The 16,257-nt window shown below is 35.3% G+C and overlaps 1 protein-coding gene across 3 annotated transcripts in view; it reads left to right on the top strand.

Moving 5' to 3' along the window:
• LOC113121152 (ras-specific guanine nucleotide-releasing factor RalGPS2-like) overlaps nucleotides 1-16,257 on the top strand; it is a 112,767-nt gene that overhangs the window by 92,302 nt on the left and 4,208 nt on the right. For 2 of the 3 annotated variants that reach the window (XM_026291415.1, XM_026291413.1), the window contains exons 10-20: nucleotides 1,578-1,715; nucleotides 1,798-1,888; nucleotides 2,556-2,626; nucleotides 2,891-3,032; nucleotides 5,001-5,152; nucleotides 5,241-5,295; nucleotides 8,449-8,526; nucleotides 12,561-12,666; nucleotides 13,998-14,090; nucleotides 15,876-15,981; nucleotides 16,163-16,254. In XM_026291415.1, coding sequence (XP_026147200.1) covers nucleotides 1,578-1,715; nucleotides 1,798-1,888; nucleotides 2,556-2,626; nucleotides 2,891-3,032; nucleotides 5,001-5,152; nucleotides 5,241-5,295; nucleotides 8,449-8,526; nucleotides 12,561-12,666; nucleotides 13,998-14,090; nucleotides 15,876-15,981; nucleotides 16,163-16,254 — 1,124 coding nt within the window. The remainder of the gene's footprint in view (nucleotides 1-1,577; nucleotides 1,716-1,797; nucleotides 1,889-2,555; nucleotides 2,627-2,890; nucleotides 3,033-5,000; nucleotides 5,153-5,240; nucleotides 5,296-8,448; nucleotides 8,527-12,560; nucleotides 12,667-13,997; nucleotides 14,091-15,875; nucleotides 15,982-16,162; nucleotides 16,255-16,257) is intronic. The other variant, XM_026291416.1, reaches the window with a different exon arrangement.

Here is a 16,257-nt window from a genome sequence, read left to right as displayed (position 1 = left end):
GAAGATCGATTATTCTTTATGTAAACAATTTAATACAGAAATAAATGTTTCCCCCTCAGCTGCATCAATTTTTCCTTTATTTTCACAGTTTTCTCCCAGGTTGTTGATTTGAGCTCCGGTCAGTTGTAGTAGTTTGGCGTCTGTGTTTTATGTTGAGTTAACGTGTGTGGGGGTTCGCTGCAGAGGTGTTTAAATTGAAGTGTGACGCCTGAATGACTCGACTTCACCCTATTAAATGAGGTGTTACGGAAATGGACAGACGTCTCTTGTTAAGTAAAGATTTTCTCCCATTTTGCTTTCCTACAATAATATTTAGCTTGTGCCTGAGCTTTGTCTGACATCCATAAAGCAGCCATCTTTTTCTTCTTTACAAATTACATTGATGATAACATAAGTATGATTTTGAAAGAAATTAATACTTTTATTATACTTTATACTTACAAGGTATCTGTTTCACATAAATGCAGTTCTTTTGAACCTTCTGTTTATTTTATTTATTATTATTATTTTATTATTATTATATTCTTTTTATCAAATAAATGCAGCATTGGAAAGCAAAAGATTGAGTGGGAAAAATCTTCCAACCCCAATCTTTTGAACAGTAGTATATATATAGGGGGTTGAAATATGTATTCTTGTTATTTAAATATAAATGTAAAAATTTTGGTTAGTCATGATTATATTTAAAAAAGTATTTTTAGATTGATATCTTTGGCTGTCAATCACTTGATTGGCTCCACCCACTACACGTTTATCTGCAGCGATCAGTGTCCACCCACACTACAGCCAAGTTTTCCGTGTTATTTATCTAATCATTATGTCATTGTAAGTTATTGAGGGGTTCAGTTTGTTTTTAAATCAGTGTTGCTCTGCAGTGTGTCTGCTATGTTGTTTATGCTGCAGGCTGTCTGGCACAGGACTGTAATTATCATCTTAACCCTGATTTCCTGAGAGATGCACAGTAATGATCATTTAAACAGCGCTTACATTGCTCTCTCTTCTGTTTTAAATCAATCTGGATTCTGGGAATGATTTGTCTCTAATTATTTTCTGAATCTTTCTTTTGTCATACTGTCATCAACATTGGTTTGTGTACTGTTGTTTTTGATGATCATCACAGATGTGATACTCTGATGTAATCTCTGTAACGGACCAGTGCTTGTTTGCAGTCCCCAAGCTTATATTCTTAAGAGCATGCTGTCACAAACACATACTTATCAGTATTCACACACTATCCGTTTTATGCGGCCAAATGTTTCTCCAGAAGCTGCATACATTTCTTCCTAATGCAGATACTTCCTGCACATAATGTTCCTCACTAATCCAAATATTTACTTGGTTTGAAATAAGCGCTCATTCCACCTCCCCACTTCAGACGGACAAGAACAGAACAAGAACGAATGAATTCTGATAGGAAAAGAGAAATAATAAAGAGATTGAGAATATTTAAAGCTTTAAACCGATTAAAGAAGATTATTGTTAAAATAATTAGTCTTTAAAATTGAAAATAAAATTGCTGTAGATTCTGTACAAAAAAATTATTATTATTTTTTTTTTACATTCTTGTGTATTTGCAGGTATATATCTGTCTGACCTGACCTACATCGATTCGGCGTATCCCTCCACCGGCAGCATTCTGGAAAACGAACAGCGTTCCAACCTGATGAACAACATTCTGAGAATCATCTCAGACCTGCAGAGATCCGTTGAATATGGTGAATATTGAATATTGCGTGTTTGTTTAATTTCGGCAAATGAACAGAAGTAACAGTGAAATAATTTCTCTTCCTGTCTCAGATATCCCAGTATTGCCGCATGTGCGGAAGTATCTCAACTCCGTTCGCTACATTGAGGAGTTACAGAAGTTTGTGGAGGACGACAATTATAAGTGAGCAGGAGCTGCGTGTGTATTACATAATACACTACCAATCAAAAGTTTGGAATAATTATGATTTTTGAATGTTTAAAAAAAAAAAAAGTGTCTCATTCTCACCATGACTGAGTTTGTTTGATGGAAAATACAGTAAAAACAGTAATGTTATGAACGACATGTGAAATGGTTTCTATTCCCGCGATGTCGCGGCTGGAACAACAACATACAAACATCTCACACACTTATTATATGCTTTATTAAATCCCGAAATTGTCAAATGTTGGTTTGAATATCATTTTGCATGACATGTATAACCATAGTGAAAGCAACAACAGATAGTTTACATCAGATCTTAAAAATAAATTAAAGCACACATGTACGTTAAAACTGCGAACTCAATGCAAACTGCGCTATTTGTCACTGGAATCTTGTCGTGTCGCTTGTAGTTAGGACAAGGTGTAAGAATGTTCCACAATATTACTGTTTTTACTGTATTTTTAATCAAATAATGCAGCCTTGGTGAGTATAAGAGACTACTTTCACTCTCTCTCATACACACACACACACACACACACAAAAGACTGATCTTTATTATTCCAGACTTCTGACAAGTAGTGTAGGTTATATTTTTAGTGTAAGTGTTTTAGTTTGTAACCGAGACTCCTGTTTGTATACGTATCAGGTTGTCCCTAAAGATCGAGCCACCAGCTACCAGCACACCTCGCACCACTGCCTCTAGAGAAGACCTCACAGGTGAGAAACGCATGCGGCCCACACACACTGACACTAACCAGGCGTCATGCCATACATCTCTTCTGAGTTGTGATCCTAACCAGATGCAGCCATGATGTGACAACATTTCGTCAGACGTTTGGATTTTATTTATGTTGCGTCGTGCTGGGTTTGTTCTGGACACAGTAAAGTTCCATTGGTTCAGATTTTCCTTCCCCAAAGCTGAAGACCTTCAATGTCACATGTTCTTGTTAATGATTAGTGTTTGCTGTTTTTGTAACACAGGTCCAGACACATCTGCGTCACCGTTGTGTGGCCGTCGTGGTAATGTTGCTGAAGGCGCTCTGCCTAAAGTCCCGCCGACGCCACCTTCACCCCGGAACCTCATCACCTACGGACACAGGAAGTGCCACAGCCTCGGCTACAAGTGTGTTTGATTCCTATCCTCCATTCATTTGTATACATTTGTTTTGGCACTCTTTTATTCAGTCTACTTCAGTGCCTTTAGTCATTTTTTGTGTTTATAATAGTTGGAATTGACGCCAAGTAAAATATATTAATTACAAAAATATACACTTCAAAACAAATGGTTAGTGAAATTTGGTGCTCAGAATGTCTGTATTAATTTATTATTTATTTAAAAAGAGGTGATATTTAAATTAGGATTCATTCAACTAGTCAGAGAAATTAGTTGCTTTAAATGTATACTCCTGATCCTGACAATCAAATTTTCTGAAGTTTATATATATATTATATGACCAGCACCTGTATAAAATGATTTCAGATATATATATATATATATATATATATATATATATATATATATATATATATATATGAAATCATTATATACAGGTGCTGGTCATATAATTAGACTATCATCAAAAAAGTTGATTTATTTTATTAATTAAATTCAAAAGTTGAACCTTGTATATTATATTCGTTCATTACGCACAGACTGATATATTTCAAATGTTTATTTATTTTATCATTTCGATTATAATTGACAACTAAGAAAATTCAGTAAATCAGAAAATGTTAATATTGTGAAAAGGTTCAATGTTGAAGACACCTGGTGCCACACTCTGTTCAGCTAATTAAGTCAAAACACCTGCAAAGCCTTTAAATGGTCTCTCAGTCTAGTATGGTACGCTACACAATCATGGGGAAGACTGCTGACTTGACAGTTGTCCAAAAGACGACCATTGACACCTTGCACGAGGAGGGCAAGACACAAAAGGTCATTGCAAAAGAGGCTGTCTGTTCACAGATCTCTGTGTTGAGGTCCAAGGTCAACGCAGCCTTATACCAGGACTTTTTAGAGCACTTCATGCTTCCTGCTGCGGACCAACTTTATGGAGATACAGATTTCATTTTCCAACAGGTTTTGGCACCTGCACACAGTGCCAAAGCTACCAGTACCTGGTTTAAGGACCATGGTATCCCTGTTCTTAATTGGCCTGCAAACTCGCCTGATCTTAACCCCATAGAAAATCTATGGGGTATTGTGAAGAGGAAGATGCGATATGCCACACCCAAGAATGCAGAAGAGCTGAAAGCCACTATCAGAGCGACCTGGGCTCTCATAACACCTGAGCAGTGCCACAAACTGATCAACTCCATGCCATATCACTGCAGTAATTGAGACAAAAGGAGCCCCAACTAAGTATCAAGTGCTGTAAATGCTCATACTTTTCATTTTTATACTTTTCAGTTGGCCAAGATTTCTAAAAATCCTTTCTTTGTATTGGTCTTAAGTTATATTCTAATCTTCTGAGATACTGATTTGGGATTTTCCTTAGTTGTCAGTTATAGTAATCAAAATTAAAAAAAAATAAACATTTGAAATAATGAATGAACATAATATAGTTTCACTTTTTGAATGGAATTAGTGAAATAAATTATTATATATATTTATTTATATACATATATACATATATAAAAAATTATTACAAGTGATTGATTTTTTAAAAAGAAGTTCATTATTGAAAATAATTTTGCTACAATTAATTTAAAGGGGTCAAAAATAACATTATTTGATATATTTGGTGTTATGCAATGTGCTTATGGTTTAAAAAAAACACATTATTTTAGGCCCCTTACCATATATGGAAACACCGGATCTCCACGACATTGCAGCGGTGGCAACAAAAGTTACGCCTTCTTTCTTTGCGTATACATTTGGGCGGTGTTATTTTTTGCTCGTTTTGTTTCATTAGTACAATACATAGAAACACTCTGAAGCATAAAGCAATAACTCCCTGAAGAAGGATCTGCCTTGTTGGTTCTAACAAGCTTTATATGTAATATTCCTCTGGTTTCTTGCCAGATTTGTAACTGTTGATCAAGAAAACATTTTAAACTTGACTTCATCTCTTTCCTGTGTGTGCTGCAGTTTTATCCACAAAACGAACACAGTGGAGTTTAAAAGCGCCACGTTCCCCAACGCTGGATCCAGACACCTGCTGGACGACAGTGTGCTGGAAAGTCACACACCCACACGAGGGCAAGCGGAGAGCTCAACGCTGTCTAGCGGCATTTCACTGGGTAGAACACAAAAACACACACAAAGCTACTGGATCATGGCCTGATTCGTTCTTTTTTATTAATGCAAATCACGATCTTGTGATTTTAGGAAGCAGTGAAGGGTCGGAGCTCAGTGAGGAGATGTCTTGGCCTGCCTTTGAGAGGTGAGTCTTTTAAAACATTCCCACTTGCAAACCCATGGAAAGTTAAATGTGCGCATACATGACCACATGCTTGAGTACATATGAACACAGCATGTCATCATGGAACATGCTGGAATCTAACGCAACCCTTCCCGCTACTCACCATCCCTCATGAAAAAAGACTCTCCAACGCTTCTCTTCATCATCATCATTAACCTAACACAATCACTTTTCTCTAATACAGTTTTTGATTATTTGTTTAATCTGTAATTGATTGTTTATAATGCATTAACAATCTCAAGTGTGGCATAAACCTGCTTTGAGACCCTAGTTTCCCATAATTAAACACCTGGGCTAAAACAAGCTTCAGCATGGGAATGTTAAAGGACCTTTGCTCTAGAATGTGTGTTTTTTGGCAGAGAAGAGTGTGTTCTGTGACCCTCAACTGCCTGTGCTTTCCTGTAGACCGCAAATGATCATCATATTTCCTCATTAGTGCTCTACCTCTATTGTAGCTAATGAGATAAACTTCCTGTAACAGGAAATAGAGTATGAAAGAGTCATTTGTGACTGCCGCTGCCTTCCATGCTGCATCAGGTGTACACAAATGCATTAGTGTACACTAAATGCATGTCAAAGCCCGCTTTTCGGTTTCCTTCTGTGTTCTAAAAAGGTAGTCCGTTTTATATAAAAAATAGGAAATTCAATAAATTACGAATAATCATATTTTAATGAATCGTATATTCATTTGACCATTTTGTGATGATCAAAATTAGCCGTTAACCCTGCCAGTTGGCCAAGTAATAGAAATGTCAATTAAAAAATCTGCAAAGAAATATGGTATTAATGTAATTATATGTTTTAATCCATTTTGTATTTATTAATGGGTAATGCACAATTTTGTTTTGAAATATTTTTGAGTAAAAAATAAATACATCTACAATGATATCTATTTATTATAATATTTAGGGGCCAAGCACTGAGGGAGTTCAGGCACGGATTTTATCCATTGCTGGTCATCGTGATCTTTTGAAATTTGGCACACTGATAGAGCACAGTCTGAACAGTCCCCATAGCAAATTTGGAGTCTCTAATTCAAACTCTCTAGTGCCACCACTGGTCCAAATTCAAGTTGGTTCATTAAATCGTTCTCGAATAACGCGCAAACATATTCTACTACAAGCACGCAGAGATGTATAAAGTACTAGAGAACCATACTTGAGTAAAAGTACAAGTGCTCTATCAAAAAAATGACTTGAGTAGAAGTAGAAGTGCTCTTTAAGCACCACACTTAAGTAGAAGTACTAAAGTATTCAACATTTTTTGTACTTAAGTATTGCAAGTAGTCTATTTTAAAATTTACTACTCAAGTACTGAAAGTAAAAGTAGAAGTATTGTGTTATGTAGCTATTAAAGAAAGTAGCCAAAAGTTTGAACATATTGTTTTTACTATTTCAAATGATTAACCTAAAGGACAATTACAATTCCTTTGACTGTAACTTCTTGTAAACAAAAAACGGTTACTAGGGTTAGTTAGCCCAATTTGCAAAATGATGTCATTAATAGCTAGTTTGTGATATCTGGTTCGCGAACGAATCATTCGATGTAACCGGATCTTTTTGAAACAGTCCACCAAATCGAACTGAATCGTTTTAAACAGTTTGCGTCTCCAATACGCATTAATCCACAGATGAATTAAGCTGTTAACTTGTTTAATGTGTCTTTATCTGGCTCGGCTCGGTGTTCATCTCTCTCTTCACAGCAGTTCAGTCAGCACGCGCAGTCTCGCTTGATTCGCTTAATGATGTGCCAGCTTCATCAAACCTGCCATCTACAGTTCTGGCAGTGGTTTGTAATGGAATGATTCGTAACATTATTATAATTGTAACGAGTAACGATGCAGCACATAAAAAAAATATCGGAGTTAAAGTATTAAACTCAGAGAAAATATGTACCGAAGTAAAAGTGGAAGTAGGAGAAAAAAATAATACTCTAGTAAAGTACAGATACCGCCTTTTAGTACTTAAGTACAGTAGTGAAGTAGTTCTACTTCGTTACTATACATCTCTGCAAGCACGCAATATATTATCATATATATATATATATATATGAGGCTATATATGCACAACATTTTGGCATATTGAAACAAAACTTGGTGTATTTTATAACAAGCATGTCCTGAATCAGAGCAATACCACCTTGTGGTCATGAGATATGACAATTGCTCTCTTCGTTTATAACTTCTCAATGGTTTGACTGAAAATAATAAAACTGTTCTCCATTTTGAATTGTCATAAAATGCTCTAATTTTGAACGCGTTGACGTATTATTACAAAACTCTGTATTCATATTCGACACATGCCCTGTAGGTACTCAAAAAGTTTGTGGGCAGCCCCACCTTTTAGTCAAAAGAATTAAAATGCTAATAACTTTTTTATTTACATTAGCCTATTGTAATGCAATTTTTCATAAATGCTGTTAAATATATATATATATATATATATATATATATATATATATATATATATATATATATATATATATATATACACATATATACATATTTATATATATATATATATATATATATATATATAATTGTTCAATATTATGACATTTTAAAATACATTTTATATTTTAATACTTCTAGGTTTTATTAGGTTTTTCAGTGATGGAAAGCTGAAACATTACTCTTCAGTGTCATATAATGCTTCAGAAAATAATGTAATACAAAATCGATGCTAAAGTCTTGTTATTAGAGATCTCTGAAAAAACAACAAAAACAAAAAACTACAAATATATAAAGTATATCTTTGATATATTTCTTTCAAGGTTCTTTGATGAATTTAGTTTTTATTTTCAGGTCTTTTTTGCTAAATAAGCTCTTGGCATCTTTGTAATTTTCTTTTTGCTATAATAACTGGTTGACTCTATATTATGCAATTGTTATATTAAATATATTGACACTACATCATCACTGACCACCCTGCTTTCTAGGTTATTAAAAAACCTATATCAGATGACCACGTGTACCGTTTGTTTAGACATGTTAGCCAGAGTCTTTAGACCACAGAAGGAGAAGTCCAGGCAGCAGAGCTCTAGCATGGCCTGTACTGTGTGTTATGTGTGAGGGCTGTGACTGACCACTGCCCCGCTATGACTGACACTCTACAGGACTCGATTCTACCACTCTCTGGGCCCCGTCAGCAGAGTGGGCCGCATTTCCTGCAGAGGAGCGCTCAGGCCCAGCAGGTAACTCAACAACCCGCCGGGTCTTTCTCTGTCTGACTTACTCTGAACAACTGGGGAGCTGTCGCCGTCACAGTGTGCAGAGTGTGCTTTCTTGCTGTGGAATCAGGTGGTGGGCTTTTCTGAATCACGTGTGTGATGTTGACTCTATTGCTGCACTCCTGGCTTGTTGCAACTAATCAAAACCCGCAAAAGCCACTGAAGCATCTCTTGTGATTGCTTCTGCTTTCTGTTCTCCAAACACACACATGGCTCCTCTCTCCACGACGCTTGCTGCAATGTTATAAAGAAACACATCATGGAAAAACTAAATGTCCCTCTTATGAAATAAGGGGTTTGAAGGACTAATGTTGATGTATTCCCTAATACAGCCAGTTGGCAACATCCAGCACATAAAAGCACCATCACTTTGATGGTGTGGTCACATTTAGTGTTGCAATAGGCAATTTTGGGTGAAGGCGAAAGATTTCCTACGTGGATTTTGCATCACTTTTAATTAGTTGACCAACAGCTGTGCTTACAAAGTTCACTAATGTGACCACACAACATTCTGATATCAAACTAGGATTGTGCGAAAATTCACTAGTTATTGGATTATCTAAATAAATAGTAAACTAGACCTCCTAAAGCAATAAGTCATATAAAAATTAATATTAGATTACAATTCACACACCTTTAGCCAATCCTACAGTAGATGTAGGTGAGTTAGTTTCTTCACTGGAGAAATTTAGCATTGCATCACTTGCTCAATGGTGTTATCCTGAGTGAATGGGTGCCGTCAGAATGAGAGTTCAAACATCTGATAAAACCATTATAACAATCTTCAAGTAATCCACATGACTCCATCAGTTATTGGGTTGTGGAAAACTGTGTTCATAAACAGTGTTCATTTTGACATAAAATTTGGATTTAGTTTCAGTCGTAGTCTTTAACTAAATATGCAATTAAGTTTTAGTCGTTTTTTTTAGTCGTTTGAATTGTTTTTATCTTGAATAAGATTTTAGTCGATTAAATCTAAAGTAGATTTTGTTGAATAAAATGGGTTTTATTTCCAATGTAATGCATCTATGAAACATTTCTCTAAAATGTCCAAACTTGTTATACTTTATACATTACTGTAGAAAACATATATCAACCTGACATTATGAATGTTATTAAGGTTTGAACATTGGAAGAAAGTTTGAACCACTTCTTCTAAACAAACAAGAACATGGTCCTCTTTTTAAAGCAATTCTAATGGTAATATTGTTATACCAATGTATTCTTTATGACAAATTGTTTACAACATTCTTCATTCTTTTAACCAGAAATATATGTATAAATTCCAAATCCCTATTTGGGCTACTAAAGTGATTTCTGTCAAGGTCAGAGTGAGTGAGGCTGAGTGATTTTCTCTCTTTCATTTGTTGTTTGAATAATATAAATGAGACAGACAACAGCAATTAAATTAGGCTACTGTCCCTTTAAAAGCGATTGCCCAGAGGTATATAATATACTGATGCACATCCAATATTTATCCAATATACTGTTCGGCTGAGGGCAACTTCTGCAGCAATTTTGCCGGCAACTTTTTTGTATTTTTGCAGTGTCGCTTGGGCACTTTTCCATAACAGATTTCTATCTGGATATTTTAGATCGGTCGTGGGCCTTGTCTCACCTGGTTGCCCATTGCTCAAAAAGTATCATTAGCCTTTAAGTACATAACCGGGTGTGTTTATGTGGATACTAGTCAGAAGGTACAATTTGACATAATTTTCTTAGTACTTATTCGTTCATGTCTGATAAGAAATAAAATATTTCAGTACTCATGTACTGTTTGAATTTAAAATGTTTCATATTTTTATTTAAATTGTCTTGATCTGTGTGTATTTCTCTCCTGATTCCTAAAATACTTTTTTCAATGGAGAAAGCAATGTTATAAATAAGAGATTATAGATATTTTAGCTGAAAGCAGTTGTTTGAAGTTAGAAAGGGTCTTAATGATAGATGTCTCAGACACGCAGGGTATGGATTACATTTCTTTTTCTTTTTTTTATCGGATATTTAGACCGTAATTCTGGTGGCACCCATTCACTGTGAGCAAGTGACAAAATGCTAAATTTCTCCAAATCTGTTCAGATGAAAAAAACTCATCTTGGATGGCCTGAGGATGAGTGCATTTTTAACACATCTTTAGTTTATGCTTTTTGAATGTTGTGTCAGACAGGACTTGATTTTATCCATCAGCCGTTGATTGGAGTGAGAAATGTGAGTGTTTGCACACCACAGTAGAGGCAGATATAAATGCTATGCATTACATTGCATCGCAGCAGAAAAATCCAGTTATGAGATTTTGATTACAATTTCAATAAATGCATGCACAGATGGGTCCATCAGACACGGCTCTTAGAGGCTTTTCACATTAGCCGTGCTCTTGTGTTCAAAAACAACTCGATTGTAATTATGAAACAATGGAACAGTGGTCTCTATGTTTTTTAAAAAGGTGCACTGAACGGTTAGAAACTGAATAGTGCAGCCCTGCAGCAGGATAACTGCCAGATGTTCAACAAATAAATAGACTAAATGGCTATAACCTCAGATGCAGACCTGTAGATAAAGTTAATAAAGGGCACATTGCTCACAGCAGACAATTTGAAGTCTGACAGTAATTGTCTTGAAATTTATTGTTGGATGTGGTGAACTCGTTTCACGAGCAGTGCTCCGATGGCCCCAGCAGTGCTTTAAAAAGGGTAAATTTAATTTGAAGACAGGGGTTTACCATGCTGAGAGTCCTGCATGCTAAAGCTCCTGCAGAGAGCATTTCTGTCTGGCTAAATTTATCCATTTTAGAACAATTGTACCGGTCTATTTAAAAAAGAAAAATCTAATAAATACATAAAAAGAGCTCGTTCAGCAATGAAGCACATGTGGTGCTCACAGATGGGTAACAGATGACCACCCACTTTTGCATATCAACAATTTTAATTTTTCAGAATTATGTAGTTCACATCTGGATGGCTTGCCCAATCACTGCAGAGGTCATCTACATACAGATCTTAAAGGATCCAAGGCTGTTCTTTTATTCGTAGATTTAGAAAGAATAATAGAGAAATGCTTTGTGTCTCTGAGATGTCTGTAGACAACATTTGTAGGCGGTGGAGTTGCTTTGTTTCTGTGCTTGTGAAAAGAGAATGCTGTTGGCAGTATGCAGTAGCTGAGAAAATAAATAAGAGAAACAAAAACATATTATTTATACGTCACATAAGTAACTAATAACTAATAGTTCACCAAAAAAAGAAACTCATGATTTACTCGCCCTCATTTCGAATCTGTTACTTTCCTTACTGATGCAAAAATAAATAAATAAATAAACAAGTTGATAATCAATGAGAATCATCTTGGCAGGTTAACGAGAGTTCATAAATCAATCACTATTTTAAGATTTTTGATGAATCAGTTGATCCATTTCACTGTCTAAATTGTTCATCTGTCACAAATCAAAGTTCTTGGATTCATATCATTGACTTTCTACATGTTTTGAATGACATGAGGCTGAATGAATTTATTTTTGGGCGAACTTATCCCCTTAAGGTGGATATTGGTCAATATTATCGGTAGCACTTTATTTTACAGTCCTGTTCCTCATGTACATACTATGTACTTATTATAGTAATTACAATAACTATGTAATAACTAGGTACTAACCCTGAACCTACCCCTAAACCTAACCCTACCCCATGTAGTTACCTTGTATTACCAGAACTTTCTTAGATAAATACACTGTAAGTACACTATAAGTACTTGTTAGTACACGTACTGTAAAATAAAGTGCAACCATATTATCTATTCAGATTTTCACAGATCCCTCATTTGCTTTCTTTTTTCTCTCAAACACTCTCACTTTCTTCACATCATAACTCTGGGGAGGGGATTAAAATATATTCCCTTGATCTGTAAGTTTCTGTGTGTCTTTTTTAAGAAGTGTTACATGTCCCCTGGGTGTCAGTTAAGCCTGTGTGTGTGTGTGTGTGTGTGTGTGTGTGTGTGTGTGTGTGTAGCTCTGCAGAGTCGGAGGAGCTGGCGGTGCATCTGTACCCAGGAGCCGTCACAGTTCAGGGGGTCTTACGCAGGAAAACAGTCCTCAAGGAGGGCAAGAAACCCACGGTGAGAACACCACTGGTGCAGCTCTTCATCTGTCTCCTGTTCATAAACTCTCCCTGTGATCTCAATCTCTCGCTTTTCTGTTGTTTTCCAAAATGGTGCCAAATGCAAATAATTTAATGCAACTAAAGAAGGCAATTTTTCTTAAAAAAAAAAAAAAAAAAACCTTTTTAAAATGTAGTATGGACCGTTTCATTTATTAGATAAAAAAAATAGTTATATTGTGAAATACTATTACAATTTGAAATATATTCAAAATATATTTTAATATATTTTAAAATGTAATGTTATTTTCGGTGATGCGAAGCTGAATTTTCTTCAGTGTCACATGACCCTTCAGAAATCATTCTAATATTCTGATTTGATGCACAATAAACATTTCATATGTTGTAAACTGCTTGAGATTTTGGGGGAATCCAAATAGACATTTTTTTTTTTTACTGATCCCAAACTTTAGGTTGTAGAACATATTGCTTGATTTGGTTCTGTTGGGTCACTACTTGATGTCCAGTGTAAAATCTAAACCAGCAGTGACGAGTGTGTTTTCTCTGTCGTTACGTCTCTTCCCCTCTGCCCTCTCATCATAATCTACACTTTCATCTTTTGCTCTACAGTGTCTCTTTACTGTCAGTCATTTCTCCATTAGCCCCATCAAACCCTGCGGTTTCCTCAGAGAGTAGTGTGTGAAGGGAGCCAAGGCAGTAAAAGATACTTTGCTGAAGTCCAGTAATGGGCGCCGAGAGTCTTTTTAAGACCCACATCTCCTGCACATATTTGATCTGCCACTAAATCTGCTGACCTCTCTCTTTCTAGACCTTTTCCTCAAACATGCACGTACACACACTGGATAACTACATGTTTGTACAGTTTTCGGCTCTATTTTCTTGCATAAGCGTATAATTAAGAGTGTATCATTCGCTTAATCTAGATCGATATGTTGAGATTTCTTCTATTTTGTTTCATGCTTGCTCAGGAAATGTCTCTCGCACACAAGCTTGATATATTACGCTTAGCTGACATTGTGGGGATTTTGTACTTATGAAAGAAAGTTTTGTATTTCAACCATGAAAATAAAACACACTCATAGGCTTCCTGTGACGCTGTCTGTGAAGTGGTGTTTGTGGTAGTCGTCTGAAAGTCAACGTGCGACTGTTGCACATTTTAGTCAGCGTATCTTTAATTATTGCATGTCTAATGTAAGTGGCTGATAACTGTTGATGGTTAATATTGTTTACTTCTCTCCACTGCTTCGGAGAAAACCGCTCTGATGTGGTTCTGTGCTTCAGTGTTTGGACTAATATTACGTCTCTCTGTTTCTCTTGTGTTGTCTGTAGGTGGCAGCGTGGACTAAGTATTGGGTGGCTCTTTGTGGCACTCAGCTTTACTATTATACTGCCAAGTCCCTCAAGGCCACAGAGAGGAAGCATGTGAGTCTCTCCACACTATTACAGACCATATTGTTACTTATTCTGGCAAAAAATAAAATAATAATATTGACCATATTTAAGAAGCTTAAAAACAACTAGGCCTATTTAGGACTATTAAGGTTTATATTTTTATGACTAAGCAATAGTTATTATAATTTTAAAGAAATTAATTTCAGTCTAATGTGATTTTTTTATTTTAATTAATATAATAACTTATTATTATTAGATTAAAAATTATTAAAAAAATAAATATACACTTCCCTTTAAAAGTGATTCAGTTGGGCAAGATTTTGAATGTTTTTGAAAGAAGTCTCATGCTCATCAAGGCTACATTTATTTGATCAAAACTGCAGTAAAAACTGTAATATTGATAAAAACATTTTAAAATAATGGCTTCCTTTTTGAATATATTTTTCAAATGTATTTTATTCCTTCGATGCAAAGCTGAATTTTCACGATCCTTCAGAAATCATCCTAATTTCATGCACAAATAATGAATTATTATTATCATTAATGTTAAAAACAGTTGTGTTTATATTTATGTGGAAACCATGATACATAATTTATTTATTTTTTCAGGATTCTTTGATCAATATAAAGTTCAAATGAACAGCAAGCATTAGTGTCAAATACAAACATTTTTTTAATATTTAGAAATGTATTTGTCACACATGATCGTTTTATGTCCCTGCACTACTTTTTCTATCCTTTTTTTACAGTCAATTTTATGTAATGCAGTAAAAAAAAAAAAAAATTCTTCTGAGAATCAATATTAATAATTTAAAAATATGTAACGATGTAAAAAGTGGTGTTCTAACAGTGGTTGGTCTGTGAGATTTGAACTTGCTGATTTGTAGAGTACAGTTAGCTTTGTACAGTCTGCGGGTGGTCCATCTGAAACTGATGAAATGATGACACTCATCATGTGAGAGGAAGATAGCGTCACCGTGTCCTGCAGCCTGATGCTTCATCACATAATCACTTCAGTATACGCTGATGGGAGACTGCTCATTCTAATACCATCCAGCAGGAGAGTTTGGAAGAGACAGGGATCCTGTGAGCCAGGAACAGTTACACTGAATGCACTCAGTCAGACAGAAAGCCTTGGGTGGCGTTTGTAGAGATGCTGTCCTGGAGGTGTAGAGGAGGGAGGAAGAGATGCTGGAGCCAGGGAGGACGGCTGATCATCAGGCTTCATTTTTCAGACAGCTGTTTGCAGTCATTGGACAAAGAGATGGATGACATCATCAGCTATCACACATTATCAGTGTTAATGAGACGCACATGCCACTGTCCAATACACATACGCTAACAGATGTTTATACACACTCAACTACTTGCTTACGCTGACACTTGTGATACATGTGTGTTCGGGTCTGCGCACAAGAATGAAGCCAAGCTGTGTATATATTTATATTAAAACAGTTCAATTGATGTACATTTTTTCAAATTAATTAATTGGAAAATAATAATAATTATAATAATAATAATAATAACAAAAGGAAGAAGTATTAGTAGTAATAATAATTTTTCAATATAAATGTATTTCTTCCAAAAAAAAGTTTGATGTAATAAATAATTACGTTTATATTAAATAAAAATTAGATTAGAAGCATTTGATATTTTGACTGCAGTGATCAGTTTTAATACAAACAATAATAACAATTCACTTAAATTGTTACAAATTGCAGTGCCATTATTATACATATATATATATATATATATATATATATATATATATATAAATTCTAAATCATTTTAATATTTTGACTGTATTTTTCACAGTTCAAGTCCACTGCCAGCAAAAGTGTTTCTGTTTTGGGCTTAATGGCCATGATGGCAGATGACCCGGAGCATCCCGACGTCTTCCTGCTGACCGACTCTGAGCATGGTGAGACAGCCAATCACAAGCCTTGTACTCAGACAGCAACCAATCACAAGTTTTGATCAAAGAGACATGACCTTTCACTGAAATAAAACCTGTTACAAAACATTGGTTTAGTTTGTACTGAGAATTATTATATTATAATATGCAAATTTCTGCAATTATTTTTGTGTGTGTGTGCCAACAGGAAACTCATATAAGTTCCAGGCAGGGAACAGAATGAACGCTCTGCTGTGGTTTAAACACTTGAGTGCAGCTTGTCAAAGCAACAGGCAACAGGTG

The sequence above is a fragment of the Carassius auratus genome, chromosome 20, assembly GCF_003368295.1.
Source record: "Carassius auratus strain Wakin chromosome 20, ASM336829v1, whole genome shotgun sequence".
NCBI classification, from domain to species: Eukaryota; Metazoa; Chordata; class Actinopteri; order Cypriniformes; family Cyprinidae; genus Carassius; species Carassius auratus.
The sequence above is the reverse complement of the archived record's forward strand: the minus strand, read 5'-3'. Positions and strand labels throughout refer to the sequence as shown.